The sequence below is a fragment of the Muntiacus reevesi genome, chromosome 14 (assembly GCF_963930625.1).
Source record: "Muntiacus reevesi chromosome 14, mMunRee1.1, whole genome shotgun sequence".
Taxonomy (NCBI): Eukaryota; Metazoa; Chordata; class Mammalia; order Artiodactyla; family Cervidae; genus Muntiacus; species Muntiacus reevesi.
The window spans coordinates 27,498,753-27,513,972 of NC_089262.1; the positions used below are offsets into that span (position 1 = coordinate 27,498,753).

Sequence of the window (15,220 nt, forward strand, 5' to 3'; positions counted from 1 at the left end):
AGAGAGAACTGTCATTACCTAATTGGTCATCAGTCATCCCACACCTGTACCAAGGCCACATAATGACAAATATACTGGTACCTGGCATTCTTCCAGCATGACTAATTGTCACAGTACTAATTCACTCACCTGTGGAATTTTCAACTTCCCCAGCCTGCTGTCAAGAAGATGCATAATAATAGAATAAAGGTTTAAAAATGCTGAACACTATGAAATATTTCACTTATATTCCACCAGAAAACTTCCATTTAAACATGTGTTACTTGGCTATAATTATTCATTGCTGAGTTTAAAAAAAAAAAAAAACGGTCATATATACATTTACCTAGTAGAAAATTAGGAGACAAGGACAAATCTTTCAGCCATAGAGGGAAAAAAAAAAATACTGATTAGATTGCCTAAAACCTGTTCCTTTATCTGTGTTTATTTACCTGTATTTACCTATTTGACTGTACCATATATTGTACCTTACAAAGCCCTTCATTTTTGTGTTAGTATTATTTAAGAAAATATTTTTTCTATTCAAACAGTAAGATAAAGGAGTAATTTGTTGGGGTTTTTTTTCCAAGAAATGTGGGAAAATTTAGGAGGGAGATAAAGGCATGCATTAGTTTAATTAGGTAAAATGGTAAACCAAATTGTGATATCTTTGCATCTTCACCAAGCACTCTGGCATGAGGATTTTTTTTAATGCTAGGCTATGTTTTTAAAAATTAATTAATTTTTAATCAATTGATATTAATTAATATTAAAAAGTAATATTTGTCATGGAAAATTATTACCCACAATTATAATAGCTGACTTTTCTAAAGATCTTGTCATCTATTGCCCTCACTGTGGTATTGAGGTACATTTGATATACCTGTGAATATTACAAAGGAACTGTCGGGCCAATTTTAATATACTTACATAGTTGCCTATGATACAAGTAAAATTTAGAGATAAAAGCCAACCAGGATTTCCTTAAAAAAATTGAAGAGAATTGTTCATTTTATTCTCTATACTATTAAATACAAATTCTGTAGCTTGTTCATTAACCCATCCTGTAGTGTTAATTGGGTCATATGAGGAAAAAAACTTTCCCGGTCAAGTTTGGAAAATACTGGATTAAATATAGGCTTATCATCGTTGCTACAAAATTTCACTTCAGAAAAGTCAATACACTAATGAGCATTCTTCAGAGAAGACATAAGGTCTTTTCCAACCTTGTTTGACCCAGCTGTTCCATCACAACACATCTCAGAAGCCAAGAGTCTGCAGAACAGGCTTCTGCCTTCCCATCACAGGTGCTCAATACACTTTAGCGAAATTTCAACATTATCCACTTTCAATTGAATCAAAATTGTCTGTGATATTCTTTCATGAGGATAAATATGCAAATAGAATCAGAAACACAAACTCATTTCTTCTAACCAGATCTCAGCCCACATCCTCAGAGGTAAAAGAGTAGTGAAATAATCCACTCTGGCATGTTGACCTACAGCAAGCTATTACTTAAAATAGGATTTTTAAGTGATAGAAAAGGAGAGAGGAAAACAGTAGCTTCATACACGGCACTCGCCTTCCGTTTAGCATATCTGAAAGACCGTTTTCCTCATTTCAAAATTGATAGCCAACTTATTTTTTTGTTGTTTTGCTATTCAAATTTCTGTCCTCTTTTTTCTCCAGAGCTATTTGCTGTAACACTGAATTTTAAGCATCTCTAAAAATGCTTGATATGTTATTATTCTTTCCAGATATTCTCTGACAGCCAAGCCAAGAACATTAAGGAAGAAACGAGGAATGAGGCTGGATACAGTGCAGTGAGAAAAGACATTTCAAGGAGAGGGGTACCTGCTACTCAGAGACTGGACTGTGGCATCAGAATGAGAACTTACCGGTACTTCTTGCTTCTCTTTTGGGTTGGCCAGCCCTACCCAACTTTCTCAACTCCATTATCTAAGAGGACTAGTGGTTTCCCGGCAAAGAAAAGGACCCTGGAGCTCTCTGGAAACAGCAAAAATGAGCTGAGCCGTTCGAAAAGGAGCTGGATGTGGAATCAGTTCTTTCTCCTGGAGGAATACACGGGATCCGATTATCAGTATGTGGGCAAGGTAGGATTCCGTTGGGCTCTTTGACATTCTGGTTTTAAAAGCCTGAAGAAGTTACTTTTCATAAATAGAACGGGGAGGATGTGAACTCTTCCCCCAATACAGTAAGAATTGTTGCTTATCTGGTAAGACTTTTTTTTTTTTCACTTGAGTAGTTTCAGAAAGAAGACTGTAGCAAGAAGCTGAGAAATGTTAGCACTGCAACAAAGAGAGAGAAATGCTTCAGTTGAAAATGAAACGCCCACAACCATCCGCATAGGATTATCATAAATCCTTTAATTTTTACTTTAGCTTGAAAAATGTGGTCCAGCTATTCTATAAAGTAGGATGTATTAAAAATAGGAATAGAAAGATTTAGTTGTAAGGAAAGGAAGCTTCCTTTTTTCTTATTCTGAGAAAAAAAAAAAAAAAAAAGAAAACATTCTGAGCTTTTGTCCTTTGGCCAGGTTCAAATTAACTATTTCTTAACTCTGCTACCTACAGAGCCGTCTATGCTCTGACCAAACGGAGATCTTTATCCTCAAAACCCACCATTGCCTTAGATTTAGTTGCGTTGCCGCTACTTTTTTGTCTTGTCTCCAATAATTGCTAATAACCAGGCATTTCAAAAACTTATGATTTAATTGTGGCAAAGTTCACAAAAGAGGAAAATGGTTATGTAAAGGTGCCATTTCCAAATATCATCTGACCATTTTATTGACTCCAGAAAGTAAAATGAGGAGGCATAGCTTATTATAGCCCTTACAGATACTGGAGCTGAGTCAGGGAAACAGCTTGGCTATACTGTCATCATGAATTTCACTGAAATTTTATCATCAGTCACATTCCCACTGCAGAAGATCTGCATCCTGCTAAGAAGTGAGAAAGACAGGGATACAGGTCTGTACTTTGTAGATTCTCTGTTTCAGAACATGGTACTGATCAGGAAAATAATTGTCACACATCCTTTCTGTAAACAAACCAGGAACAAACATAATAGAGATGATAAAACGTCTTCATTTATGAGTACAACTACAACTTTAGAACATCTATATTTGGATATCATGCAAATAGCATAAATTTTACAGATTCCAAGGACTGCATGTTCACACTTCAATCTGTTATCAAATATCCCTGAATAACCAGATGCAAATATTCTTTTTAAGTATCTACCACAATAAATGAAGGAAAACCATCCATGGTTTGGGCTGAGGTAACCAGGCATTTTTCCAATGAAGTGAATTATTAATGTGGCATAAAGTAAGGGAGGAAATATTCAGTGAAGGGGTGAACATCAACACAGATCCTTGAGAGACTAGCCTTGTATTTGCTATGAAATTCACACGCTGTGTGACTGCTGAAGAGACAGTCCACTTACTCATATTTCACTCCATTTCCATTGTGAAATTTGAATAGCACTACATTAATAGGGCAATTATTGTAAAAAAAATCTTATAATCTTGAAAGCACTTTCTACAATACAAATAACATTATTGTCATTGAAGATTAAGTTTTTAAAAGTGCTTTATTTAAATAATTGACTCCCCTTTTTCTTTTCTTCTTTTCTCAAATTATGATGCCATTTTACATTAAAAAATAGCATATATTTTTAAATACAGATATTTTGAAACACTAAAAGCAGCAATGGGTGAAACCTCAGAAGAATCAGTTTTATGATTATAATTGTGAGAGGTAATATTGCAGTAGGGAAAAGTTACAAGCTGTGGACTCAGGCAGATCTGAGGCCATTTCACTGTGCTGACAGGTGCCAGTTGTGTGGCCCACAGAAGTTGTTAACTTTTTCAGGCTTTGGTTTCTTCATCTAGAAAATGCAGAAGCAAAGCCTATGTACCTAAAGGAGTTGCAATGTAAATTGAGACAAGAACTAGTAGCTGGCACACAGTAGGTGCAGAAAGAAGTTATTGTTATCGATGAAAACTCCATTCAATACACTCTGTTAAAGCTTTAATGCATGGAAGCTGATTATTTTTATATCATTGCAAAAGTAAAATGATGTAATTAACAGATTTCTCAGTGGGTGGTAAATGGAGAGGCTTGTGGGAAAATCCCTTCACAATCACAGCTTCAATTTGATTCATTGGATTTGCATACTTTATTGGCAGCAAGAAAAATTGCCCTTCTTCCTCCCCTCATCTGCCCCTTCCCCACCTCCTTGATGTTCTAATCCATAAAGAAGAAATATCCGCTGGGGAAAAAGCCAAGCACAATAAGTGAAGTTATCCTAGATGCCATCATTGCTCTATCAAATGTATGTAAGAGGTGTTCCTGAGCTATTGATAAGGCATTTTCTTGAATCTGTCTTTATATTTTATCAACAAAGAGATAAGACTACAATTTTTTTACCACAATTAAAAGTGGGCCAAAAATAAATATTTAAAAAAGGAAAAACAGATTTGCTTCTCATGAGGCAACAGGTTGGTCCACATTTTTTGCACTGCACAACTTTCCACGTTGATTTCTGCACCATACTTGCTTTTTAACATGGGCTTCCCCAGTGGCTCAGCAGTAGAAGAATCCACCTGCAATGCAAGAGACACAGGTTCGATCCCTGGATGGGAAAAATTCCCTGGAGGAAGACATGCCAACCCACTCCACTGTTCTTGCCTGGAGAATCCCATGGACAGAGAAGCCTGGCGGGCTACAGTCCATAGAGTCACAAAGAGTTGGATACGACTGAGGCAACTGAGCACACGCACGTGCATTGTGGGAAACTCAGCTTCACAAATCTTAACATATGACGTCATCAAAAGGGAGGTAGCACCACCGACTGTTGAAACTGTGAACTACTCTGAGTTAGTAATTCACAAGATGTCTGATACCTCAAGGGTTGCTGTGTTTCCCTCAATTTTTAAAAATATTTCCCGGTGCTGCAGTGAGTTCCCTGCTGCACGCCAGGGTGCCTTGATGCAAACTCTGAGAACCAAAAGACTGGTTAGATTGGCATATAAAGATGTACAAAAGCTAATAGAACCTTTAACTGTGCTATTGTGCTAAGTCACTTTAGTCCTGTCGGACTCTTTGCAACCCCATGGACTGTAGCCCGCCAGGCTCCTCTGTTCGTGGGATTTTCCAGGCAAGAATACTGGAACAGGTTGCCATTTCCTCCTCCAGGGTATCTTCTTGACCCGGGGATTGAACCCACGTCTCCTGCATCTCCTGCATTGCAGGTGGATTCATTACCACTGCACCACCTGGAAAGCCCATAAATAATAGCTACTCAAAGCCTATTCTTAAGACCTTAAACTGAAAAGATTCATCTTTTCATGTAACAGATAGAGGCATTAACTGAGGAAAAGTAAGGCCATTGAGCAAATGCACTTAAAGTAGAAGACGTTTTTACATTGTAAGTAACGTAATATTTATATGTGTGTTCTGTTTATATTTGTATATGCATTCCTTGGTTCCAGTCATTTGGGTGCAAGTCAATAGGGATGACAGTAACAATGGAGGAAAATCAGAGAATGGGTGTGGGAGCAAGAGGCTACCAGGTGTAGAAGAAAAAAAAGAAAGCCACATAAACGTCCAAGAAACAGCAGAAAATGGATCTGGAGGCTAGAATGATAGCCAACAGGAATTTGCTGTATGGCTCAGGAAACTCAAACAGAGGCTCTCTATCAATCTAGAGGGGTGGGATGGGGCAGGAGATGGGAGGGAGGCTCAAAAGGGAAGGGATACATGTATACCTACAGCTGATTCATGTCGAGGTTTGACAGAAAACAACAAAATTCTGTAAAGCAATTATCCTTCAGTGAAATAAATAAATAAAACCATGACGTGAATACAAGATGAGCTTTAAAACTGAAGCACAAACAAAGGTAGCAAGACCTTCTTTCTCATGTTGTCTTAATGCATCCGTGCGTGTGTGTGTATGTGTGTGTGTGTGTGTGTGTGTGTGTTCAGTTGCTTTAGTCATGTCTGACTCTTTGCAAGGCCATGGACTGTAGCCAACCAGGCTTCTCTGTCCATGGGGATTCTCCAGGCAGGAATACTGGAGTGGGTTGCCATGACCTCCTCCAGGGGATCTTCCTGACCCAGGGATCGAACCCAGGTCTCTTACATCCCCTGCATTGACAGGCGTGTTCTTTACCACTAGCACCACCTGGGAAGCCCCACTGTCTTAATTAATGCTCCTCTGTATTTCTCTGTGGCCAGAAAGATTTACACAGAAACATCTGCATGGCACAGCTAGCAAGGGATGAACTTATTGTGTATAGAAGTGAGGAAGGCCTGTTACAGCTGAAAGATTAACAACCCAAACTCTGATTTATGAGACAATTCTCAACACCTCTACTCACCTGAAAAGGTAGTGGCAGGTCGGGATAGAAAGAAGTGGTCCTGTATGGGGTAAAAGTTTGTGAACTTAAGATATAGGTATCGATACAGATAAGGAGTATATTGTTTTCTAAAATATATAACCATTTGGGGGGAACTTTTAGCTGATTTAGCATAAGTGGCCTCTGTGCCACCTGGGAGCTTGTTAGAAATGTAAATTCTTAGGCCCCCACCTGCGACCTATTGAATCAAAACCTGCTTTTCAACAAAAGCAGAATTTTAGGTGAATTTTATGCATATTAAGGTGCTTCCCTGGTGGATACGTGGTAAGAAATCTGCCTGCAGCACAGGAAACAAGGGCCTGCGGGTTCAATCTGTGGCTTGCGAAGATGCCCTGGAAAAGAAAATGACTACCACTCCAGTATTCTTGCCTGGGGAATCCCATGGACTGAGGAGCCTGGCAGGGTACAGTCCATGGGGTCACAAGAATCAGACATGACTTAGCACCTAAACTACCACCACCACCGTACACGTTAAAATTTGAGACGTGCTGCTTTTAAAAATATGTATGTTGGCCTGAGTCTCACTTCCCCAGAGATTCCAATTTAGTTGCTTTTTAATTAAGTATTTATGATTCTAATTTGTGGCGAAATTTGAGAACCACTGCCCTAGGAGAATATTATTGGCAATAATTACAGCAAGATGTGGCAAGCTCAGTGATAAAATGGGCATCCCCAAAGGATTGTGGAAATACAAAAGACAGGGGCCAACTGGGCTTGGGGGTTCAGCAGAGCTTCCTAGAGGAGGTGATGGAATTGGGATCATGTCTTAAGGGAAGAGCGTGCGTTAGCCCACACAGCAGAGCGAGAGTTACCCAGACTTCCCAATTAACTGAATGCAGAGGCCAAGAGAGAGAAAGCAGGAGGTTCCAAAAGTCAGAGATTTCAAGACAGAACAATCAGGATTGTGAAAATGTCACTGATGCCAGCACAGCAAACAGAAAGAGGTGCATAGTTTCTTGTTAATGGTTAAAGGAAAGAGTATTGGATTCTATGAAAAATCACTTAGATTATCTTTCAGTTCAGTTCAGCCGCTCAATCATGTCCGACTCTTTGCCACCCCATGGACAGCAGCACAGCAGGCTTCCCTGTGCATCACCAACTCCCAGAGCCTACTCAGACTCATGTCCATTGAGTCGGTGATGCCATCCAACCATCTCATCCTCTGTCATCCTCTTCTCCTCCTGCCTTCGATCTTTCCCAGCATCAGGGTCTTTTCAAATGAGTCAGTTCTTCACATCAGGTGGCCAAAGTATTGAAGTTTCAGCTTCAGCATCAGTCCATCCAATGAACATTCAGTACTGATTTCCTTTAGGATAGACTGGTTGGATCGATCTCCTTGCAGTCCAAAGGACTCTCAAGAGTCTTCTCCAACACCACAGTTCAAAAGCATCAATTCTTCAGTGCTCAACTTTCTCTTTAGTCCAACTCTCACATCCATACATGACTACTGGAAAAATCATAGCTTTGAATAGATGGACCTTTGTTGGCAAAGTAATGTCTCTGCTTTTTAATATGCTGTCTAGGTTGGTCATATCTTTTCTTCCAAGGAGCAAGCATTTTTTAATTTCATGGCTATAGTCACCATCTGCAGTGATTTTAGAGCCCCCAAAAATAAAGTCTGTCACTGTTTGCATTTTTTCCCCATCTATTTGCCATGAAGTGATCTTTGGCTATATGTAAACTGAATAGAAAAATAAGAGAGAAGCACTATAATTTTCCATTTTCAGAAAATTCCATGTCCTTCCTTTCAGCTTTACATAATATAGCAATTCCTTGATAATTGGTATATAGCCTAAAATTAAATTCAGTAAGAACACAGGTAGATATAGATTAGACTTTGAAGACATTGTTGTATTGTTATGCATTAATACAAAGATGAATATATTTAAAATCTCAGAACTATGCACATTTATAGGCAAAAAATTCACATATTATCATTAAACAACACACAGCAATGCTTAACTCCCTTGTCTCCTCCATTTTATCCTTCACAGTGTTCTTAATCCTCTTCTTCCACACAATGTATTGGTAAAACTAGTCTCCATTAGAAGTTCTCAAGGTGCTTCTATTTTTAGTAGCATATCAGATCCATTTCTGTGGAATTTGATAAACTGTGTATTTCATAGATATTTTCTGATGTTAGCTGTTTGGAAGTTGGTAAAGGTTCCCTTTGGGGGAGTTTATCCAAAACTTGATCTGCTGTGCTTTTTTAAATGCCATGAAAATGTGAGTTCTTTTTGAGGCTCTGACGTACAGGTCCTCCTAATATGCCTTTCTCTTGAGTCTTTAAAATTAATGTCTACCCAATTCAACAAAGCCACTAGTCTTAGGATAATTAGACAGTAATGTTTTAATGGTCCATAGGAATAAAAGTTGTCAGACATATACACCTTTACAATTAGGAATGAAGCATCATTTGTTCCTATAATTACATGGTCCAAATTCAATAAACATGAAGCAATATTTTATTCATTCAGAAAGACCATTTAAAAGATGCCATTATTAAGAGATTGCTTTCTTATATTATTTTTTTTTTTTTTTGAAGATCATAAGCTTAGGAGTAGAGACCTCCTGGTACTAATTTGATGGAGGGTTTGGAGACTCATTTAACCACTGTTGCTTGAACATCAGCATCAGATTAAATCATCATCATAGCTAACAATTACTGAGTTTTGCTTTATCTCAGACACACTGCTAATGTCTCAGGTACACTCTTCACCAATGAGGTTCAACCTAATACCTAGAGAATATTTATATCTCTGTTTTACAGAGGAGTAAACTAAGGCTCAGGTAGGTCCACTGCTTTAGCCCAAAGTCTCCTCCTGCTAGAACTTGGCGGTTGGCCTCTGTCTGACCTCACAGTTTCTGTGTTATATCCCCGACCTTGTACATCCACTACACCAGAGAGCCATTTTGAGGCTCAAATGAAGAAACAGTCCTAGAACATGAACATGCTTTAGCATTCAGTGATTGCTTTCAATTCAATACCACAAATACCTACTGAGGACCTGAGGGGTGAAATCCAAGGGTAGAGAGAAAAGGGAAAAAAAATTAAAGACTACTTTTGAAGAGTTACACAGATGTGTTTGCATTATGATTACTTACATTCTTTCAATTTTTCTTGATTTTAATTTCCAGAACATATCAGTGTTATTCAAAATAGTTATATGTGAGCATTTTAAAATTAGATATGCTATTAGTGGTGTTTCTAGTCATCATGATGAAAAAGTGACTTTTCTTTTTATTTCCCTTGGTAACCTTCTCTAAACTTCTGTTCTGGTTCGGTCACCTGCAATAATCTTTTCTCCCCATGTCAGAACAAGTGCCTTGGGCACATCTTTATTCTTCATCATTTAAATTTAATGCTCAGAAATTTTTAACATTTTCATATTTCAACTGGTTAGTGTATTTAAGAAAACTTGGCTTCACTTGCTCCTTGGACATACTTTTAAAAAATATTTCAAAAAGCAACTACCCAACTGCCCATAACTGGCAGTAATCCTCATTTTGTTTCCACTATCCGTGAACTGATTTCACCTTCTTTATGACAAAAGCCTTAATTTCTTATTTTATACTTAAGAAAATGTCCTTGGTAACAGCAATTCACTGAGTCCTGACCTTCCCTGTCTGCAGTCACTCACATGGAGAACAGAACAGTTAGAGTGTCTGACCTTGGCCATAAAGCCAAAGGCAGTGTTTGGCTGCCTGGGTCACACCAACAGAGGGAAGTGTGGAAAGCCAAACAAGAGCCCAATCCCTAATCCTGCAACTTCCATGCTATTATGCCCGTGGAATCCTATATCCTTCTGCTTATAATTCAATTTGTTGAAGAAAATGCAGGGATCAAGCTGAATAAAAGAGAGTTAAAGGTTCAAATCCTTTTTGTTCCCACTGAGCTATTTTCCCCTCCATGCTTTTCAAACCAAACAGAACTAGAGGTTGTCAGAAGGTTACAGAGACTCTGCATGCTCATTATAACAAATCCCCCTGAATCTAGCCTATAGACATTGTTAAGTATTTCTTTACGCACCACCTTAACTTGTTTGTGCTATTATGCAACCATGTAAATATTTGATTTGCACCAGAGTTCTTCATTTTTTGTCATGTTAAGGTCCACTCCAGACACATAGCAGAATGGTAACATAAATGTATAGAATGTCAACATCCCAGTTTACATGTCTTTTAGAATCAGAATTGCTAATTATCATTTTGATTGACTCATTCAAAAACCAGATAAAAATCCCTAACATATTGGTAGTCAGCAGTCAGCGGATTCTTAAACCACTGATTTTTTTCATTTCCATTGGCTTCCCTGGGTAATTCAGCTGATAAAGAATCTGCCTGCGATGCAGGAGACCCTGGTTCAATTCCTGGATTGGGAGGATCTGCTGGAGAAAGGATAGCCTACCCACTCCAATATTCTTGGGCTTCCCTGGTGGCTGAATTGGTTAAGAATCTGCCTGCAATGCAGGAGACCTGGGTTCGATCCCTGAGTTGGGAAGATCCCCTGGAGAAGGGAACAGCTACCCACTCTAGCTACCCACTCTGGCCTGGAGAATTCCATGAACTGTGTAGTCCCTGGGGTTGCAAAGAGTCAGACACGACTGAGCAATTTTCACTAGTTCACTTCTCTCACATTGATATGAATGACAGGTTTGGTGCATTATTTTAAATATGAAAAACTATGAATATATTGTAACCAGAAAAAAATTATGTATAGCGTCTTCCAGTTTTCTAGTCACAGAAAGTACATGTGCACAAGAAAAAGGAGATATTTTAAAAGATTAAAATGTATACATGTGTGAAATATATGGATAAGTATTTTAGGTGGATTGATGTGTTTCAGAAGACTTGAGGGCAGTAATGAAAGCATAACAAAAACCCTGAAATATCAGTCGGGATGTGGGATTTAATGCTGACTAGAGGGAACAGAGATTGGAGTTAAGAAGACTGTTGAAGAAACTATCTCAGTTATGGCATTTTCAAATAGATTTTGAGAGAAAATGCTTTTCATTCATTCAACAGCTATTCACTGGAGACTGTGACGTTAATAGCATGGGCAGCGTGCCTATGTTTGATCCTTAGCTACACTGAGACTACTTGGGTAATATTGGACGAGTTATTAACTTCTCTCTGTCCTCCATTTCTTCAGCTGTTAAATGAGGGGAGTGATAAAGTTGTTGAGGTGAGGATTAATTAAGGTAATATACAGAAATAGCTTAGAATGCGACCAGCAAATCATACTCACTAGCAAGGATCTAAGGGAAGACCAGAGCAAGGAGGGAAACATCCTCTCAGTACTATCAAGTGCATCTTCAGAGAACAGGAAAGGTGAAGAGAAGAATGGACGCAAGGTGCCCAGGTGAGGGTATCACTATTATTTAGTCCCCTTCTCTAAAGTCATGTATTACAGGCCAGAAGATGGGACCAGAGCAGCTAAGGCAGCCGCAAACACAACTCAACAGCGATTCAAAGTTCTCTTTGTTATCTCAAATAAACTAAAAATAACATGAGCACTACACTTTATGTAATTTGATGATCCTGGTGACTCTTGTAGATCCTCCTATTAAGGCTATTTCACACCACAGCTTGGAGTTTATATTATTTAAACTACTGTGAAATGTTATAAAACTTCAATGCATCTAATAGTCAAAAATGACTATTGCACTTAGGATATAATAATATTTCAAATTCGAATTATAGTAGCTAAGTTGTTAAGTTGGATTTAATAACATGAGATCCTTATATTATTGAACCAAAGTTTATTATTGTGGGGAAATTACTTTTGATTTACTTATTTAATTGCCCTTTTTAAGAACAACAAAACTTTTTAAACTTTGACCTTTAGTATATTGAGTACTGATTTATATTGGGTTCTAGGTCTGGTCTTTCAGTTGATACTTTAGATATTGTATTTAAACCTTTGACTATCCATATCTTTATAAACTGTGTAAGACCCTAAACTACATATCTCACCCATCTTTTTATCCTTAAAGATACCAAGCACAGGTTTTGCACATTGGAAACAAATACTACTTCAATTAAGCAGCAATGACCACAAAAGATAAAAATCTGCCATATTTTCTAAAAACTTCCTACCAACTTATTGGTGTGGATGATTTGATGTGGATATCGTTGATAGTGTTTTGAGTTGTTGACAACTGAAAATCTAGTCTTTAAAGTTCAAGGATATGTTAGGTAGTAAATATTTAAACCAAATTCATTGTGAAAGTCTTTCCATAGAAATTATTTCTAAAAATTTCACATCAAAATGACACAGGTATTTATACTAGAAGAAAATGCGAGCTTCCTTAGTAAAAACCAGAGACATTAAAGATAACACAGTTGTATGTACATCTAAAAGGAAAGATAAAAATGAAAATACATAAATAATACTGTATCATAAAAGTTGATTCCTTTAAGACTTTTACAAATGAAAAGTCAGACATTATTTAGGATCTCACAGAAGAAAGTTTGGAACAAATTGAGAAAAAGCCAGGGTTCACCAATAGAAAAAAATATTTTCCTGAAACTCCTGAGCAGCTACACTGTGCAGACGACTCAAGTGCTCAGTGAAAGAAAAATCATTTAAGACCTAAGAGTGTTGATTACAGTGATTCACAAAAAATCAGCTATAGAGAAAAATGGAATAACAGAGGGAGAGAAAAATTCTGTATAATGACTAATTCTTTTTTTTTTTACCAACTATATATTCTTCTAATCAACATATTTTGAGTTCTCACAGGAAAAATAATCATTTCTGAAAAATAATCTCATAACTCTTTCTACTATTTATAAGTACAATTCAGAAGCAAAACATGAAAGAGAAGATGCCAAGAAAGTTCTGCTTTAAAACAGTTACGTAAAACTTTAGCATGCTTTATTGTTTTCTTTTCATTAGTTGTGAAGCTTAAGAATCTGGCTCATTTACATAATCTACATCCTAGCATTGTTTCTTTTTTGTTTTCCCAGTGAAGATAAATACGTCCAGGAAGCAAACTTTCCCTTCAGAAATCAAATTAAGCCATTTTTATACCTGCATATTCTCTAAGTTTGAGATTACTGCCAAATAAAAGTGCTTAAAAAAATTTTTTTAAGAAATCAATAAAGTAGAGTAGGTTAAAAGAAGTTACTTTATCATCCATTTGTATCTTGAGTGTTCTATCTAGTCTCCCAACTCTATATATTCTGTAAAAAGAAGAAAAGGGAGGAACCGTTTACAATTGTACAAAAGCTATGATCTTGACAATTACCAATCTACCTGCCTCTTAGGAGAAAATATGATTTCAAAATCAAATCAAGAAAATTAGATGACTTGGGCAGACTTGAGTGGCAGTACTTTAATTTTGTCTCCTTTTCAACAAACTGGACATCATGTTACTTAAGTTTTAAAGTGATAATGAGGCAGGCACAATCTTTACCACAATTCAAACCATTAAGTAAAAATGCAAAGAAGCGGGGGCAGGGAGGGTGCTGGATAGGGAGCAACAGAACAGAAAACGAAACTCAAGATCATCCCCTGGCAGGTGAAGAGGCATCTTAGATGGTTTTTCAGCAGCATCTTATTGCAAGAAATTTGTCATGAGACAAGAGCAATGATAATACTTTTCCAGATTTTATCAAGCACTACCGTTTACAAACTACTCTATACATACAGAATTCCTCGTGATCTGAGCACTGTTCCAGTTGAGCATGATTCAATCCTTTTGGGTGTGAAACATTAAGAGACCACACACAGCTCCGCTGCCAGCAGAGTGCCAGAGGTGGGGATGGAGTTCAGATCTTTGATATGATTTAGTCTAGTACTCTTCCCTTAAAAGACATCATTACCTTGTTAAAGTAGTAGAGGGTATTTCAAGCATGGTGGGCAAATAGAACGGCAGCACAAGGGCTTAGGAGTTAGAGCAATGAGTTTTGTTATTCTGTCACTGAGTCATGTCCAACTCTTTGGGACCCCGTGGACTGCAGCACATCAGGCTCCCCTGTCTTTCACTATCTCCCAGCGCTTGCTCAAATTCATGTCCATTGAGTCAGTGATGCTATCCAACCATCTTATTCTCTGTTGCCTACTTCTCCTCCTGCCCTCAATCTTTCCCAGGACCATGGTCTTTTCCAATAAGTCAGCTCTTCCCATCAGGTAGCCAAAGTATTGAAACTTCAGCTTCAGCATCAGTCCTTCCAATGAATATTCAGTATTTCCTTTAGGATTGACTGGTTTGATCTCCTTGCAGTCCAAGGAACTCTTAAAAGTCTTCTCCAGCACCACAATTCAAAAGCATCAATCCTTTGGTCTTCAGCCTTCTTTATGGTCTAACTCTCATATCCGTACTTTACTAGAAAACCCATAACTTTGACTGTACAGACCTTTGTTGGCAAAGTGATGTCGCTGTACTGAGTTTAGGGCACAGACATCATCGTGAGAACGCTGTTTCTAGAAAAGAACAACACAGTTCCTATGATAGTTTCTTTTGTTAGATTGTGGGAATTATCTTTCTGAACTGACTGGCCTACTTTTATGCATCTGTTTGTGAGTTATACCAGTACAGAATTACTATTCAGTATATCACAACTTAATCTCCAAATTCAGTAATCGCACACTGGATTCATGCAAAGCTATTAAGGAAAGCAGTGAAATTGGAACCCATCTTAGAATCTAGTTCTTAAGGAAGCAGTTGGAGGTCACTGTCTATTTCCCTTGCAAATGTTCCTTGGCCTCTAGCCCACCTTACTTCTGGATGATCCTGATATGGCCAGCCAGATTGGACACATTTCTTTTTCACTGATTGTTTCCTAGTT

At 37.8% G+C, this 15,220-nt stretch overlaps 1 protein-coding gene across 2 annotated transcripts in view; it reads left to right on the forward strand.

Moving 5' to 3' along the window:
- Positions 1 to 15,220, forward strand: part of CDH6 (cadherin 6) — a 140,282-nt gene that overhangs the window by 76,600 nt on the left and 48,462 nt on the right. For both annotated transcript variants that reach the window (XM_065905230.1, XM_065905231.1), the window contains exon 2: positions 1,737 to 2,093. In XM_065905230.1, coding sequence (XP_065761302.1) covers positions 1,866 to 2,093 — 228 coding nt within the window. In that variant the 5' untranslated portion in view covers positions 1,737 to 1,865. The remainder of the gene's footprint in view (positions 1 to 1,736; positions 2,094 to 15,220) is intronic.